This window comes from Lissotriton helveticus, chromosome 9 (assembly GCF_964261635.1).
Source record: "Lissotriton helveticus chromosome 9, aLisHel1.1, whole genome shotgun sequence".
Taxonomy (NCBI): Eukaryota; Metazoa; Chordata; class Amphibia; order Caudata; family Salamandridae; genus Lissotriton; species Lissotriton helveticus.
In genome coordinates, this window is record NC_136070.1 from 400,390,023 (window position 1) to 400,406,682 (window position 16,660).

Genomic DNA, 16,660 nt, shown 5'->3' on the forward strand with positions numbered 1-16,660 from the left:
AGAGGTGTCAAATTAAGGCCATTTTTGACACCGGGACTCGTTGTTTTATTAAAAGAGTTGTAATGGCCCATTAGTACACTGGTAGTTCGATGTCATCACAGGTGGGATACACATCACGCATGTGTATTCGTTTAGCCACTAGAGGGCAGTGCTGTTCCTCGTTAGCCTAACGCCCAGATAGAACAGCAGTCTGGGTTGAGAGGGGGACACTGATGCTGGTACTCCGTGCTTCTATCTGAGACCCGCCTCGTTGGGCGTGATCTGAAACCTGGACCCCGCCTATTCAAGCCGGCCCTGATAGCTCGAAACAGAAGCCAGAGAGCAGCAATCAATCTTTGGTGCACCGGCGCTGCAGCATGGGAGCGCTGAGTGTTGGTGTGCTCCTGGGCATTGCGCTGTCTGTGGCCGCCCTGGCACTGGTGAAGCTCTCCATGCCCTCCAATGGGACTGGCAATGGGAGGCACAGAACTTTCCTGGACTCCATGCACCAGGGATTGCTAAAGGAGATCGAGAAAAGGCACGCGGACCTGGCACTGTACCACCGAGAATTACAGAGAGGTCAGAGGTCAGGAGGACTGCGGACCCCGGACTATGAAGTGGACCTCCGAAATCTGGATTTGGAAATGCTCCAGGGGCCCGAGACGGACCAAGAGGGTCTGGGCTGCCAGGAACTCAGCGCCTTGACGCAGGTGGACTACCTGGGTGCCGGCTTCACCAAGTTGGTGCTGAAAGCGACGCTGGCCGACGGGCGAGCCGTGGCCCTCAAGTCCGTCCACGGGGAGGGCAGCGACCTGAGGGGGTGCATGCAGCTCTACGGGGACCCGGCGGGCTGCTACCGGCTGGCTACCAACAAGCTGCTGAAGGAGGTGACCCTGCTGAGGGGGCTGCAACATCCGGGCATCATCCAGGCATGTACATACTTTATGCCCTCATGTATCGTATACACTCTCATATATACCTCCCTCATCCCTGTCAGTGCCTTGTCAGTGCCCCATCTCCGTCACACCGCCCCTTCCTTATGCATTTATACAACCTGTCAACTGTCCTCTATTCACGCTCCCCCTGAACCCTGCGTGCACCTATTACCCTCCAATTAACGCCCCATTCTTCGGCGCGTGGCTGAGTACACTCGGTTCTTGTGTATTTCAATCTTGCGAATTCGATCGCTTCTAGGCGCTACTATGCACAGCAGTCTCCCCAGTATATTAGACGTGTATGGCACTGGAGTTTTAGCTCTCTGGCCTTTTGCTAAGCCTTTACTCTTTCAAAGGCATTCATCTAGTGCATGTTGCATCAATGCAATGGCAATATTTCACTTAAATTGATCTGTGTAATTCCCAAAGGCCGCTGTCGATATTTCTTTCCACAGGTTGTGCACCGAGTATTCTCTCTTCTCTTTCTAGTTTTATTCCAGTTCTTCGTGTAAGTGTTTGTTTTCGGCTTACGTCTTGACCTCTTTGGTTCGGAGTTGACTCAAGCAAACACAGACAGACTCCCTTTTATTGTTCAGCACTCCCTTTGTACAGAGAGGTGAAACGTGCATCTGAAGTGAGCAACTGTGACTCGCTGCGTTTCGATTGCCTGGAAACGGCCAATAATATTCCGTTTTTAACGTTCATACTCTGAAGGAGAGGACAGCGAGTAATACGCCCAGGATCACACAATTGCCAGATGAAGTGGCGACACCGGGATTAGTACCTAGGCTACGGGCCAGCCATTTAGACGCCATGGCACACGTTTTCCCTTCTTGCAGACATCCACCACCTCTTTATTCTTTGAACAGACACCTGAGCAGCAATGCTATCGATCGACTCCTCGTCAGGGGTAGTAGGCCCTATATAAATGCAATCACAATACAGGCGTTCCGCCTGCCCCGGCCTGGGAATCCTCCCGGCCCCGTAGGCTGCTGATAGTGACTGCCACCCTCTGAGTTTTCTTAAAGCAGCTGCTATTTTTCACACTTGCCGAATGCTCCCCTTGAATGTTTATGCAATGAGAGCAGGGTTTACAGAAACCGCTGGGGTTCACCCCCCCCCCCCCCAGTGCAAATGTGTTCAGGGTGTGACTGGCCTGGTTCCCCACGCCGTGCTTAAAAACACGTTTGGTAGAAATGTTACACACCGGGCGACAAGTGTTGACTTTGGGGCGCGCCTAGGCCTGGTTTGGCTCAGTGTAATCGTTCGGGGCACACTCGCGCCTGCGCGCGTGGAGATGTGAGCTATCATCAAGCGTCTCGGCGCCTCACATGGGTAGCAAGCGCTATGCAAGACTACAAATAAAGCACATAGTAGCTGGGTTAAAGATATTGTTCCAAACGCTATATAGATATATGCATCTTCTAGTCCAGTCACCCATACTGGCACTGTTGCTCCTCCTGGCCTCCCCTACCCTTGTGAGTGGCGGCACAGTGGCCAGGGCGGCTGATTCCGGAGAATAGGGCTAACGGTTCGATCTCTGGCGCCGCAGTTGACTCTGAGCAATATCTCACTTAATCTTCCCGATGGCCCCCAGCGCCCTGACACCCTTAGGGGTAATTGTTCGCGCTTTACAAATACAGGCATTTCATTAATGCACCTACTGCTGAAACTTGTGTCTGAACCCAATACTCACCAGCTAGAATTCATTTCTCCGTAGCTGACGTCAACACTATTGGCATTTGTGTCAATGTACGTCTTTACCTCTCAGTAGTGCTTAGACGCATTGCTGGGTGGACACGTGCTCTACAGATCTCTTACAAAAAATTATATAGGATATCCCCATTCCGAATTGGATAAGAGATCTCAGCGAGTTACATCCTTGCAGAAAAAAAATGTGAAATTTGCCGTTCACGGGTTCTGACATGGACTGACTCTGCCTTTCATCCTTCTGAGGCCCTCCTTCTATTGGTAGTAAAGAGAGTAGAGCTGTCCAGCAGTATAATAACAGAACTTGCCTTGCCACGACGTGTTCTCAATAGGAGTACAAAGGCTGGCTCAGCATTTTCTCCTTTTACGGTCAGTAAAACAAGTTTCACTGACATGGGGAATAACAACACATGTAATCAATAGCAGCGCAATGACCGACCTCTTAGTTGCTAAAAACTAGAGCCAATAAAAAGGTAATTACTTTTTGTTTAACACTTCTCCAAAGCGGCGTGCCGCTGACAGCAAGCGCTATGTATGCAAAAACAAGATGTCTCCGGGCAGGGATGCCCCGGCGCGCCTTGATCTTCGTCAGTTTTCACTCTGCAGGTGTCGAGTTACCAGTCTTTACTGCCTGGACACACTTTCTACGCGGCCTCGGCTCACATTCAAGATGCTTCAGACGGGGAAAAGCTGGAGAGGGCCAGCTGCACTCAGGCCGTCTAGGGGAAAGCACTTTTTAAGGGTCAACAGCTCCTCAGCAAATCAGAAAGCACTTTTCCACCCCAGAAACCCCACTCACAACAAACTGGGTGGCTTGTGGCTGGCAATTAAAGAAGCCAGCTCGGATGAAGTAGCCAATTAGAGGTCACCTTGTAATTAGAGGCCTGCCCTGGCTTCACCTCCTCACCAGGGTCGCATCCTCACTCCTGGAAAAGCCAGGTACACTTGGCCTCGGCGTTAATGTTCCATTCATTCTGACATCTTTTATGGCCCGAGCAGGAGAATGTTCAAGCTCTTTTCTTCTTCAATGACGGCTGCAGCAGCCGGGCTCTCGCGGGTCGACGCTTGGTCGCTTCTCTCCTGGGCTCTGCTGTTGCTGACTTTAGAAATCCCTTATTTTGAGGCGGCTGCTTCCTTATTTGCAAAAGCGTTTCCTTTCCTTAATTTTAAGAAAGGGAACGAAGTAAAGAACACAGGCTGAACTGACAATGATTATGCATCTTTTTCTATTGATTTGTAGTTATGAAGATTTATGATTTAGGGAAGTATGAACAGAAAGTCAGTCAGCTGCCCGATGGCTCTCAGAGTGGTGTGGCGTTTTTGACTAAAAAAAGATGTAGCGCTTCGAACAACTTGGTGTCAGATCCCGGCTTTCCGCTTGACTCTATGATGTGATCGTAGGCAAATCGCGAATACCATTCACTTACCCCGAAACTCTTTACTCCACAGTATCAGTTCTCTGTCCCAAGTCCCTGCAGTACTCATCCCACCCCTGCCCATCAGTTCAGTTAGTGCTCACTGCTGCTGACATATACTGTGAGCTGCAGAGCACGAGTCCAAGTCTTAGCATGGCCGACTCAGCTTTCCATCCTCCCAGATTGATACATTCTGTACTATTAAATTGAGCTGAGCAATAGTAAGAGCTGTTGCTTACAGCGCTTAGAAACGGCACCAGTCTTTCTAAATGACAAACAAGATATTATCCCCCTCCTTATTAGGCGCACCCTATTAATCCCTTATCTAACTATTCTTCCTGTTCGTGCAAACCCTATCCATTTTCGATCCACGTCACCCTTGATTCCAGCTGCCCTCTGTCTATAAATGCACCTCCTGTTATTCACAGCTGTATTTCTGTTAGCTGTTGCCAGAGCCTTGCTGCTCAGCAACGGGAGCTTCGCCCCCATTATTTATGAAAGAAAGTTGTGTGGCAGTTTTGGGGAATATAGAGTCGCCATCTTTGAATTCTTCATCTTTGAGGGTAACAGTTCATAGTCATTTCATTCCACGCCCGAAAGGGATATAAGGTCATTGAGACCCACTTCTTAATAGGCATATATTATGTCCACAGCTGCGCTCCAAAGAGAGCGATAACGCCAGAGAGAAAGAAAATGAAAGACAGCGAGAGATGAAGTGCTTAATTTGTGGTAAAGAAATAAGTAGGGACCCAAAGTTTTACTTAGGAGCCCGGCCGCCCCCGCTGTTGAATGTAACGTTTGCCTGGTACCAGCGTGTCCTAGTCATGGTTCCACGTCATGCCATTTTTTCAACACCCTGCACTTCCTGTCTATTCATGTCACTCTTACATGTTCTTTTTCATACCTAGTTTCTCTCTTTGCCACTGTTTCCCTGTCTTTCTCTTCCTCATTCGTTCCCTATTGTCTGCCTTTTCCTTTCTTGGCCAAATAATGGTGATGAAAAATAAATCCCTGTCGCCAAACATGAAGGCCTGTGGTAGGCCCTGCGCGGATAAAGAACTGGGGAGGTGGAAGAAGAGAGAGAAAACAGAGAGGGAAAGAAACAAACAGGGACGATAAAGAGATGAGACAAGTGTAAGAGAGAGGAAGACAGAGAATGGAATAGACAGACACAGGGGGAGGAGGGGAGAATTGAGAGAAGAGACAGCGGTAAGAGAGAGAAAGACAGGAGAAGGGGGGAGGGGTGAATAAAGAGAAGAGAGAGGTGAGAAAGACAGCGAGAAGGGATTAGAGCGACAGAGCAAAAGGTAGAGACAGACACAGGGGGAGGATAAAGAGAAGAGAGACAGAGGTTAGAGAGAGAAAGACAGTGTGAAGGGATTAGAGGGTAGGAGAGAGACAGAGCAAAAGGAAGAGAGAGACAGACATCCGTTTCTTGTCAAGCGAGAAACTGACGAATGATCCAGTATCCGCTGTTTTCAATGAGCAGCTCTTTCCTGTGAGTTCATTGGGGTTTATCTGTCAGGCCTGCCTCGCTCCTCACAGAAGCCTTAACGCGCCTCTCTCCTCTGCAGCTGCGGGGCCAGTGCTACGACAACAGCCCGGATGGTGACACCAGGGTCACAGCGATGCTGGAGCTGGGCTGCCCTCTGGAGATGATTAAGCTGCTGCAGACCCCCTGGGAAGAGAGATTTAAGGTAAGAAAACAAAGCAAAGGGAAGCGTACCAGCGACTCTCAGCTCTCCAGCTGAGCAGGCTGAGAGGCCCAAACTCCTGGGTACTGGATATCACGTTTGCCTGAACAAACCCTCCGGATACAGCTTTGTTTACACGCCTATTAATAACTGCAACTTCTCTCTTCATCGAACGCCGTCATGTTTGTGTTCATTTTGCAGGTAATCCCGCGGGTAAAAAGATTTGGAAGTGCAAACAGTGTAAAGTATAATCCTTAATTGCAGGGCCTGGGAGCCACGGCCCGTCTCCGCCCTGTGACGCACGCCTCTTTCAGCAGCGTGGGGGGCTTGTTTTCCTGACGAGATAAGGCGGGCGCTTGTAAACAGAGGCGCCTCAGAAGGCCTGCGCGCGGCGGGGGGGGGGGGGGGGGGGGGGGATGTGCTACTCCCGTAGATAAGCACGAGACCCCTCCTCGTGAGAGTGAGGTGCACAAGTGTTACAATCTCTGTGAAACTCCTCTAAAACGAGAGCTGGCAGCTGGCAAAGGCACGTCCCAAACTTTCTGATGTCCTGCCACGTCACTTTCTGCCAAATGAACCCAGATTATACTCCCCTTGAACGTCGCGTTGAAAGCAAGCCTTAAATACTCAAAAACGTTTCCTGACATATTGATGCAAGTGTTAGAGTTATATTCCTCATTTCCGACCCGAAATGGTAGCCATTTTTTAGGTGACAGTTTGTTCTGTTACTGAGTTACGTGTCAAAGTTGTTGTCGAATAAAAGGTGGATACCTTATATTTTGCCTGATCCCTGGTTGCCATTAATGTCTTCTGAAAATACAACCTGGCTGCTCGTGGGCCAGCATGGCAAGCTGGTTGGAGAGCGAGCAATTGAGTCTTCCATGTTTAACATGCAAAGTGCCACAATTTAGCAGCTTCAGAGCTCTTTGTGACAGATTCTTTGCGAAATATCGAAAATCGGACAAGGATCTGGCCCTCGTGGAACAACGCTGGTCACCCCTGACACAGCAGAGTAGACTGGCCAACAGCCCAGGGAAAATGACCCGTTATCTAAAATGCCGGTGCCTGTCAAAGGTTACTAGGCCTAACGCTCACCAAGCCCTACCAGCTTTCACGCACTAGTCATGTGGTATGTCTCATGATGTCCCCATAAACAAGTCTTTATTGACTTCAAACCGTAGAATTTAATGACCAGGAAGGACTGCCGGGCCCATGTCTCCCCACTAGCCTCTCTGTATTAGCCTCCATGTACTTAGCTCTCAGACATGGCAGGCAGGGCTGACTTTAGCCCAGTCCGACAATCATCTTTGGCGCCCCCACACACCATGACCGCCTCCTTGATTCTCTCACTACCACCAGGCAAACGTGCCCCTCATCTCTCCAATTATGTGTTATTACTAAACACAGCGTCCTCGCTGAGGTCAGCGCCCCCTCCACAGGTCTGCGCCCCCCCCACCCACCCCCCTACAGGTCAGCGCTCGGCTCTGCTGCACCAGTCGCACTGCCCCGATTGTAGGCGTCTGCAGCTTTACACTCGTATACACAATTCTCTAACTATAATACTCTACCTTTCACCAGCCATTTTGCGTTCATGTTCTGTTTATGACTACAATTACTGCAGCTCAGTATTGCCACGAGGCCGAAAAGGTGCAAGCAACCCTTTTGTGTGTGGGTCTGCGGGGGAGGGGCGGGGGGGGGGGGGCTTCCTGAAGGGGTGCGTGAAAATAAAATGTAATGTGGTTTTAATAGCATTTACGTCATTAGAGGTAGCCATTAATTTTACACATGCACATATTTGCTTACAAGTAGTACTAATTACTCAGTGATATGGACATACCTAACTCTAAGGAGTGCTTTGAAAAGAACATTATATTGTGACAGGAGCATGTCAAACATTGTGTTGCATTGTATTATGCTATTTGTATAGCGCTCGCTTCTCCTTTATGGGGTTCGCTGAAGCACTTGCCCGCATAGCTAGCTCGCTACACGGTTGCAGTGTGAAATTGGAACATCATGTGCTGTACATAGAACATTTAGTTTGTGTAGATTTGATTGAAACAAACCCGATTACAGAAACCGGAAATAACCTAGTGTGCGGGTTTAAGTGGGGACAATATTTGACAGCACACTGTTCAGTTGATTTTTGGTCTTAAATTTATGCACATTGTACAAGTTAACAATTTCACGCAAACAGCGATGAAGTGATTGCACCCGAACCACACTATTGTTTGGCTCAGTGCAGAAGGCAGTTTTCTTGTTTTAAACTCAAGAATTTACCAATTAGACAACATAGACAATGAGGTTAGACTGTTCCATGTCTGTTGGGTTGGAAACAAACTTTTAGGTGCTGATCCAGGGAACCCCCTAAGGTAAAGCAAAGTAACACCCATTTGGCCGCTGATACTTCTCTGAGCACTTTTATACTGTTGTTTGGGACTAGGTAGGCCTAAAGCTGAGCTGATGTATTTCTCTGAGGATTTAAGGAGGGTCTTGGAGTCTGAAAGTCTCTGAGTGGACTGCCTGCCTTCAACAGATTCAGGATATTGCCTCCAAGATCTTCATCATGCCCAGGACTCTCTGGACATCAGAATGTGAAGATGCATACAGTTCTGCTGTCAGGAATGGCTTGTTACCACTGGCCGTGTCGATTCTCAGCATTGAAGTACACATGCGGTGCTAAGCACAGCACTACTGACAGAGGGAACTGACAGTTTGTCCAGTGGTGGCTGGCATCTACTTAGGGTGGAGGGTCGGGCAAACATAAGGAAAAAAAGAAAAAAGAGAAACACTTACTGATCATGAGAGACGACGTCCTCCTCACTCCGATGTCTTCTGCTGGGACTGCAACGCAGTCCCCAGCAAACTCCCTCAAGCAATCTAGGACTGCTCACGGGCTGTTAACCAATATGTGAGCAGTGCCCTGATTGGTGGGAGCGGTCTCTGTCGTCTCTCCCGAGGTTACTGGATGCCTGAACTTGATCTCAACCCATCTGTCTTAAGACAGCTGGGTTGAGAGGTTTATAGTGCGCATGTGTGGCTGGCCATCTCAAGAGGGCCGGCCAAAGAGGCATGTGCACTTTAACCCCTTGCATGCTCGTGACGGAACCATTCCGTCACGAGCCACGGTGGTGCTGTGCTGGTGACGGAATGGTTCCATCACGGCCTGGCCGCCGCGCCTGCGCAGCGCTGATTTTGCGCCTGCGCTGAGCGTTCTATTAGGTGGGCTGGGCCGTGATGGAACCATTCCGTCACAAGCACAGCGCCCCGCGGCTCGTGACAGTGTGGTTCCGTCACGAGCATGGCGGCGCCGCGTGGCCCCCCTCCCCCCAAGCACTGCAGCGGAATTACCGCCGCGGTCAAGGGGTTAAACAAGTGCAAAGTAGCCCTCTCCCTACTCACTCAGCAGGCACGCCCCACCCTGTCTCTCGGTTCAGGGCGGGACGATAAAAAAATAAAATGGTAATCAATTACCATCTTACTTTTTATCTCTGGGGCTTTGGGGGCCAGTAAGTGGGGCGATGCTCCTCCGCTCCAAAGGAGGAGCCGCCCCATAGTTTGTCCGAGGCTGCAATCCATTTGTGGGCGCTGTCTAGACTGCTGCTGGGTGTAGAATGCCTCTGGGAGTCGGTATGACATTGTTGGTAAATCACTCAAGTGGGAATTAAGAGACCTGAGCCATTCTGAACTTGCAATCTGATTTCACACTCAACTCTTCACACTGCCCTTTAACTGAACCCAACACAAAACGTCTCAATTAGAGAATTTCAGACACAGTTACTCACCCATCGACTAGACTCTAAGCACCCCTTTCAACGTCTTGATGTATAATTTAATCACAAGTACTTAGACATACAGGAAGAAGACAAATATCACTCTATAAGTGTACCATAGAGTTGGGTAACAGCTTCTAGTAGTTCAGCACCAAGAGGCGCAAGGGTGAACACACACATAATAAATATATGTTATGTTAAAAGCGTGTTATAAATAAATAAATACTTTAGACTTCCTCATGTTTCCGCATTGTTCGATCCTGGGCACATTACATTACATCCCTTATCCTCAGATCCATTATCAGCTTTCATTTGTAGTGTTTAACTAGAGGCCAGATTCCTGCATTACATACTGTATAAAAGCCTGGGCATTTACAGTTCCTTGGCACTTGGACCTACGGGTGTCCAGTGGGCCTCATCAGACCTACAGCTGTAGGGTCTAAAGGTGTCTAGAGGGTTTGAAGTTTCTTTCCTGTGCCATGTGATGTGATGCAGTGCTCCCCTGTTTCCTCACGTTGTAGTGGGAGGACACTATTGGGATTGCACTATCAGCGTCGTGAATACCGAGAACAATCTGGGTTTATTTATTTATAAAATTTTGTGTAGCGCAAACATGACCCTAGTGGGTATCAGAGCGCTTTACACATGTCGAGAAGTAGTGTAACATTTGGCCTGGAAAACAGGAAACACGTGTTTATCACAAGATGAAATAACATTTCTTGCCTTGTGAATTTTGAAAGCTAGTGCAGTTGGAGATACTTTTTATCCTCACAACTACTTAAGTGAGGTATGAAAGTCCTGATTTTAATATAAATAGCTACATGCAGAAAAGTTACGGATCTTAATAGTATAATTTATGAGAATTAAGAAAAGTTCACAAGAGGTAAACTTTGCAGCTTCTCACGTCCCATGTCCTCATGCATGACAAGTAATGCTTAGATTTCCTACCCTCAGGGCCTCAAGCAACTGAAAGATCTCTAGTAATTTTGTAGACTACGTTAGACTAAATTTTTACATTTGAGCAATATTTTCCTTTCATTTCATTATAATGGTGGCATTTCACCAGTTCTGTGGTATGCGCTGAAGCAGTAGTTGCAGCATCAATATTAACACCATTAATGATGATCTGTGAAGTCTATGATTAGCCAGGTTTTTTTTAAATTAAACGTGTTCAGTGTTTCCATTCTTAAGTTTTTTCATTTCCTATCCTTTTGGTTTACCACAATTTAAGACTTTCAATCACTTAATGTTTGTTGTTACTATTATCTTGCTCTCTGGAGATCGGAGATCAATTGTGATGTCAATTATTGTAGACATGCTTTTCATTATTCAGTAAATCATAGGAAGAATGCCGATGGGAATGTGACATTGACGAGGCCAATGGCTCTTATTTTCTCTAGATTTGTCTGAACCTTGTGCAGCTTCTACATTATCTGGCGCAGTCCCCATTGGGCTCGATAGCTCTTCTGGATTTCCAGCCCAGGCAGTTTGTCTTGGTCGACGGAGAGCTGAAAGTGACCGACCTCGACGATGCTAGCACCGAAGAGCTCCCTTGTAGAGAGGACGATGACTGTCGCCTTGACTTCCCAACAAAAACATTTGCCCTCCATTGTTCACCTTGTGGGACTTGTGAAAAGCTAAATGAGAAGAGGAACCTATATAATGCATACAGGTGAGTGGCACTCTTGTTTAATCCGAACAGAGATATCCATGCAGCTCCAGGCGTTCATTTCACTCCCCGCTTTTCCCATGGGTGTCGATTCACCCAAATACAAAGGGAGCAGAAGAGGCATCGTGTGTATATGATGGTGTTTTTATACCGCAAACCTAACTGGAAAGAAACTATGGAGGTATTGGCAGACAATGTAAGATTATGTATCTCATGTGAAAATTTACATATATATATATATATGTTTTACATAGCGCAAACTTGACCCAAAGGTATTAGAGCTCTTTACATGAGCACCAGTTGCATTACAGACGGACCCATTCATTTTTTTGTTAGTCATTGATAGATTAAGTGACTTGCCCAGAATCACAGGATGTTGAGCGTCTTTGCCAAGACTCCAATGACTCGAACCTGGTTCCCCAGCTTCGATGTTGACCGCTCTAGTCGTTAGGCCACATCCTCTCCCCTATATTTGAATTACACAATTACATTTCATGTATTTACATTTTAGTTCCACAGAGATATCAGATTCACACAATTTCAATCAAATGCTTTGGCTGGCATTTGAACCTAGGTGCCCAGATTCCAAAGTCTCAGGCTTTGCCATCAAGCCAAATCTCGTGCTATCACAGGGTTATACCCTTGCTCCACCCTTCACCTTTAAAACCTCCTTCTTGTTGCTGAGAAGCTAGTGTAGCAGCGCAGAGTGGAAACTAGAGAAAGAGAATGGAACTCTTAGCCCTGTTTACTTTCTGTTCCTGCCTCTGCCTCCCTGACCCCGAGACCAGAAAGGTAGTGCCAGGGGTATCAAAGAGCAATCCAGGGACAGTAGCTGCTATACCTGTCTACCCTTAATTTTCATCCTTTTAATATAGTTTTATGATACTGTTTTACTTTTCTATTGATTTACAATGCTGACATTCTGAAACCGAAAAACCGACATGAAGCCGGTGACAATGTTTTGGGTGTCTGACGCAATCAAGGCTTCTTATACAAATTTCATGCATATTTAAAGTGCCTGACTCATCCCCAAGTCCACATGGTAGCAGTATTCTTCCATCTAATTGTTTCTTAAGCACTACCTTATACCATAGCTTGAAATAATTAATGTACCACACAACTCCGTATTGTTTAACTGTATTTGTTCCTGAGTTCGTTTTTCATGTTGATCTGTCGCCCTTATGCGACCATTGTTTTCTCAAACATCGTAATATAAAATAAAAGAAGTGATAAAAGATAATTAGTGGTAAAACTATTTAATTTATTGGCCTCTCTGTTCTCGTAAATAGTCTGTTTTATTTGGCCACTGTCTGAACAGGCAATGTTGCCAAACATATGCGATTACCAGAGGTTTTGGGGGCAGAAACAATTGTTACACATATATTGCTTCCTGCAAATCCATGTTTATTGTTTTGTAGCCTCTGAGAAATACACAATCTTGCTACCGATCTTTAAAAAGTAAGAATTCACAGAGCCTCTGATAGTTTTAGCAGCTGGCTGTTTGTGTCCCTTATTCATCATAATTTATCAGGATAGCAAAGTCTTGAGTTTGCATTAAAATGTGTGTTAGAAGCGGCTGTCTCTAGTTGGCAGAGGTATACACTTCTGACAAATAGGGACACACCTTTTCTAGTCAGGGCAAGGAGATCACACACTTAGATAACCCCTGCTCACCCCCTTGGTAGCTTGGCAAAGCAGACAGGCTTATCTCAGAGGCAGTGCGTTAAGCATTTATGACCACATACAGTAATAAAGTGAATACACTACAAATGGACACGACACAGTAGTATTATAAAAATATGGATTTTTATATAAGGTTTAGCACAAGACCAAATAACGACAAAAATATACCACAATCTTAATAAATACTGTTGGAAGGAAATATAATAGTTCAAGCACGGTTTCTTCTTAGCACAAAAGTCTTTAGTATCAAAAGCAACTCTTCTTCTCTAAAACACAGTTCTTGGCAACAATGTAACCCACACGGGAGTCACACGACGTCGAGGCAAAGTTAATCCAAAGGTTCGGCGTCGACCGCGAGGAGCGCTACGTCGAGCCCGGAGTCGCACAGACCCCAACAACACAGTACCTTGGAAAAAGTGAAGCACTCGATGATCAGCGGCGTCGAGATGTCCGGCGTCGCGTCTTCGGCGTCGATCGGGCCTCGGAGTCGGGGCGATCTGCAGCGGCGTCGACCGAAGTCAGGCGGGAGCAGCGCTCATGGGATGAAGCAGGATACGGCGTCGTCGATGTCGATGTTGCAAGAGTGAGCAGCGCTCACGGCGTCGAGAGGGCTCGAAGTCGATGCGATCAGCAGCGGTGTAGACACGGGGTCACTTGGAGCTGGAGCCGAACTCACTACTCACTGGCGTTGCTGCTGGCGTCGATCGGGCCCGGCGGCCGGCGTCGAGGAAGCGGGACACTGGAGCCGTTACTCACGATGTCGAGCTGGATTCGGCGGCGTCCGTCGGCGTCGAGATTGCTGGATTCTTTCAGAGGTGCTGGATTCACAAACTCCAGCAAATAGTACTTTAAGCAGATGAAGTCCTTTAGCCCTGTGACTTCAACAGGAGACTGGCACTCTTCCAGCCCTTGGAGATTTTCTCAGCAAAGAGTGAGAGTACACACAAAGTTCCTCTCTCCTGGTTCCTTGGCAAAAATAAAGAAGCAATGCAGGATTCCCCCAACAAACAGCACTCTGGCAGAAGGGGTAGGCAGTCCTTAGATCAGCAGGCTTCTTGTCCTTGGTTCAGGTTTCCTTGTCAGAAGTGATCTGATTTCTTGGTTCAGGGGTCCTTCTCTTATACCCCTTTTTGGCTTTGATCCCTTTGTCCATGCAGGGGAAATTCCCCCCATCCTGGGTTTGTGGTGGGTGTTGCCAGGCCAGAGCACCTGGCCTATTCACTGGGCAGGGCAGAGTCCTCAGCCGCTCAGCAGGAGCGGAGCCAGCATTGTCACTGGCAGGGGCAGGGCCATCAGCTGCCCGGCAGGAGGCGGGCCAGGAAAGTCCCAGGCAAGCACAGAGTCATCAGTCGCCTGGCAGGGGGGCGGAGCCAACATTGTATCAGGCAGGGCAGGCTATCAAGAGCTACTCTTCCCCTACTCTCAATGCAAATGCCCCACTCATCCCACACTGACTCATTCAGACTCTCTGGAGCCACCCAGCTCCTGTCACACGCACACCAGAACCAGCAGAGACCGGTAGACAGTTAGACAAGAAAATAGCTACTTTCTAAAAGTGCTATTTTCAAACACAGAGTCCAAAAACCATCCACACAAACGGATGCGTTATTAAACCCTGAGTTCAGGGATACCAAACTCGACATTGCACCATGCTCCCCGAGCCCGCTAGGATTATAGCATTAATAATCCGGGCAGCCCATTCTAACTGATGGAGAGCAGGTTACCTTACAATAGTGAAAAACGACTATGGCTGTAATTCACTATTAGGACATGCCAACCTTGTCAGGCTTGTCCTACCTTATGCTTACAATGCACCCTGCCCGTGGGCCTACCATAGGGGTGACTAACATGAAGTTAAGGGAAGGTTTAGGGACTGGCAAGTAGGTGTACTTGCGCCGTCCTCGTGGCAGTCAGACTGCACGTGGTCTGGCAATGGCAGACCTTCAGACATACTTTTACTAGGCCGCTCTTGTGGGTGGCACAACATGTGCTGCAAGCCCACTAGCAGCATTTGTATTTACAAGCCCTGGCACCCCTGGTGCACTCTACTAGGGACTGACAGTAAACCAAATAAGCCAAACATGGAAGTCAATCAATACAGCAATTTCACATAGGGAGCACTTGCACTGTGGCACTGATCAGCAGTGGCACAGTGCCCAAAGCATATACCAGCAAAAACATCGTAAACAGAGGAGGCAAACAGAAAAAAATGGAGGAGAGACTCATGCCAATGATGCCAGGTCTAACACGTGTCCCCTCCAGCTGAAATGTGGGGAGAACTACCCTTACCCTAGGGAGTCCTCATCACTAAGGCGAAAAAATCTGGACAGACCATCAGCATTGGCGTGATCTGTGCCAGGGCGGTGTTCCACCGTGAAGTCCATCCCCTGTAGGGAAATGGACCACCTCAACAGCTTTGGATTCTCACCCCTCATCTGCATCAACCATCTGAGGGGCCTGTGGTCTGTCTGCACCCGGAAGTGAGTCCCAAACAGGTAGGGTCTTAGCTTCTTTAGCGCCCAGACCACAGCAAAGGCTTCTCTTTCTATCGCACTCCACCTCTGTTCCCTGGGAAGTAACCTCCTGCTGATGAAGGCTACAGGTAAGTCTCGGCCCTCTTCATTCACCTGAGCTAGAACAGCCCCCACGCCATGCTCTGAAGCGTCCGTCTGGACAACAAATTCTTTAGAAAAGTCGGGTGCCTGGAGTATGGGTGCTGTGCACATTGCAGTTTTCAGGGTGTCAAAGGCCGTCTGACAGGCGTCAGTCCAGTTCACAAGTCGTGGCTGCTTCCTGGAAGTCAGCGAAGTCAAGGGGTGCACAATGTTACCATAATCCTTGACAAACCTCCTGTAGTAACCCGTGAGACCCAGGAAGGCTCTCACCTGAGTCTGGGTTTTGGGCGGTGCCCATGCCAGGATGGTATCAATCTTGGGTTGCAGGGGGGCCACCTTGCCGCTCCCTACTTGGTGCCCCAAGTACACCACTGAACCCTGCCCAATCTGGCACTTACTGGCTTTGATTGTGAGGCCTGCTCTGCGCAGGGCCAACAACACTTCCTGGAGGTGGCACAAGTGTTCCTCCCAGCTGGCGCTGAACACTGCGATGTCGTCCAGGTAGGCGGCACTGAAATCCTCCAGTCCAGCCAAGACCTGGTTGACCAACCTCTGGAAGGTGGCAGGGGCATTCTTCATTCCAAAGGGCATAACCCGGAACTGGTAGTGCCCATCTGGTGTGGAGAATGCTGACCTCTCTTTTGCCCCATCGGTCAAGGCGATCTGCCAGTACCCAGACGTTAGATCAAACGTACTAAGGTACCGGGCAGCCCCTAACCGATCGATGAGCTCATCAGCTCTGGGGATGGGGTGCGCGTCAGTCTTGGTGACTGAATTGAGTCCTCGGTAATCCACACAGAACCGAAGTTCCGGTGAAGCACCAGGCGCTGCAGCCTTTGGAACCAAGACCACGGGGCTGGCCCAAGGACTGCTAGAGGACTCAACCACCCCTAGGGCAAACATCTTGGAGACCTCCTCCTTGATGTATGCTCTGACCTTGTCAGTCACTCTGTAAGCCTTGTGCTTGACAGGAGTGCTGTCCCCGGTGTCTACATCATGGACACACCACTGAGTAACACCAGGAATCAAGGAGAACAGATCAGGGAATTGCCCCAACAAATGGCGACAATCCTGCTGCTGTTCAGGGGTCAGTGTGTCAGAGAGGACAACACCATCCACTGACCCATCTTGCTCTTTTGCATACAGGAGGTCAGGAAGAGGCTCACTCTCCTCCTCCATTCCAGCATCTG

The 16,660-nt window shown here is 48.4% G+C and overlaps 1 protein-coding gene across 1 annotated transcript in view; it reads left to right on the forward strand.

Moving 5' to 3' along the window:
• The first annotated feature begins 287 nt into the window (after positions 1-287).
• LOC144781364 (extracellular tyrosine-protein kinase PKDCC-like) overlaps positions 288-16,660 on the forward strand; it is a 36,034-nt gene continuing 19,661 nt past the window's right edge. Inside the window, exons 1-3 of the mRNA XM_078660154.1 lie at positions 288-908; positions 5,614-5,736; positions 10,904-11,175. Of these exons, the coding sequence (XP_078516280.1) occupies positions 357-908; positions 5,614-5,736; positions 10,904-11,175 (947 nt within the window). The 5' untranslated portion in view covers positions 288-356. The remainder of the gene's footprint in view (positions 909-5,613; positions 5,737-10,903; positions 11,176-16,660) is intronic.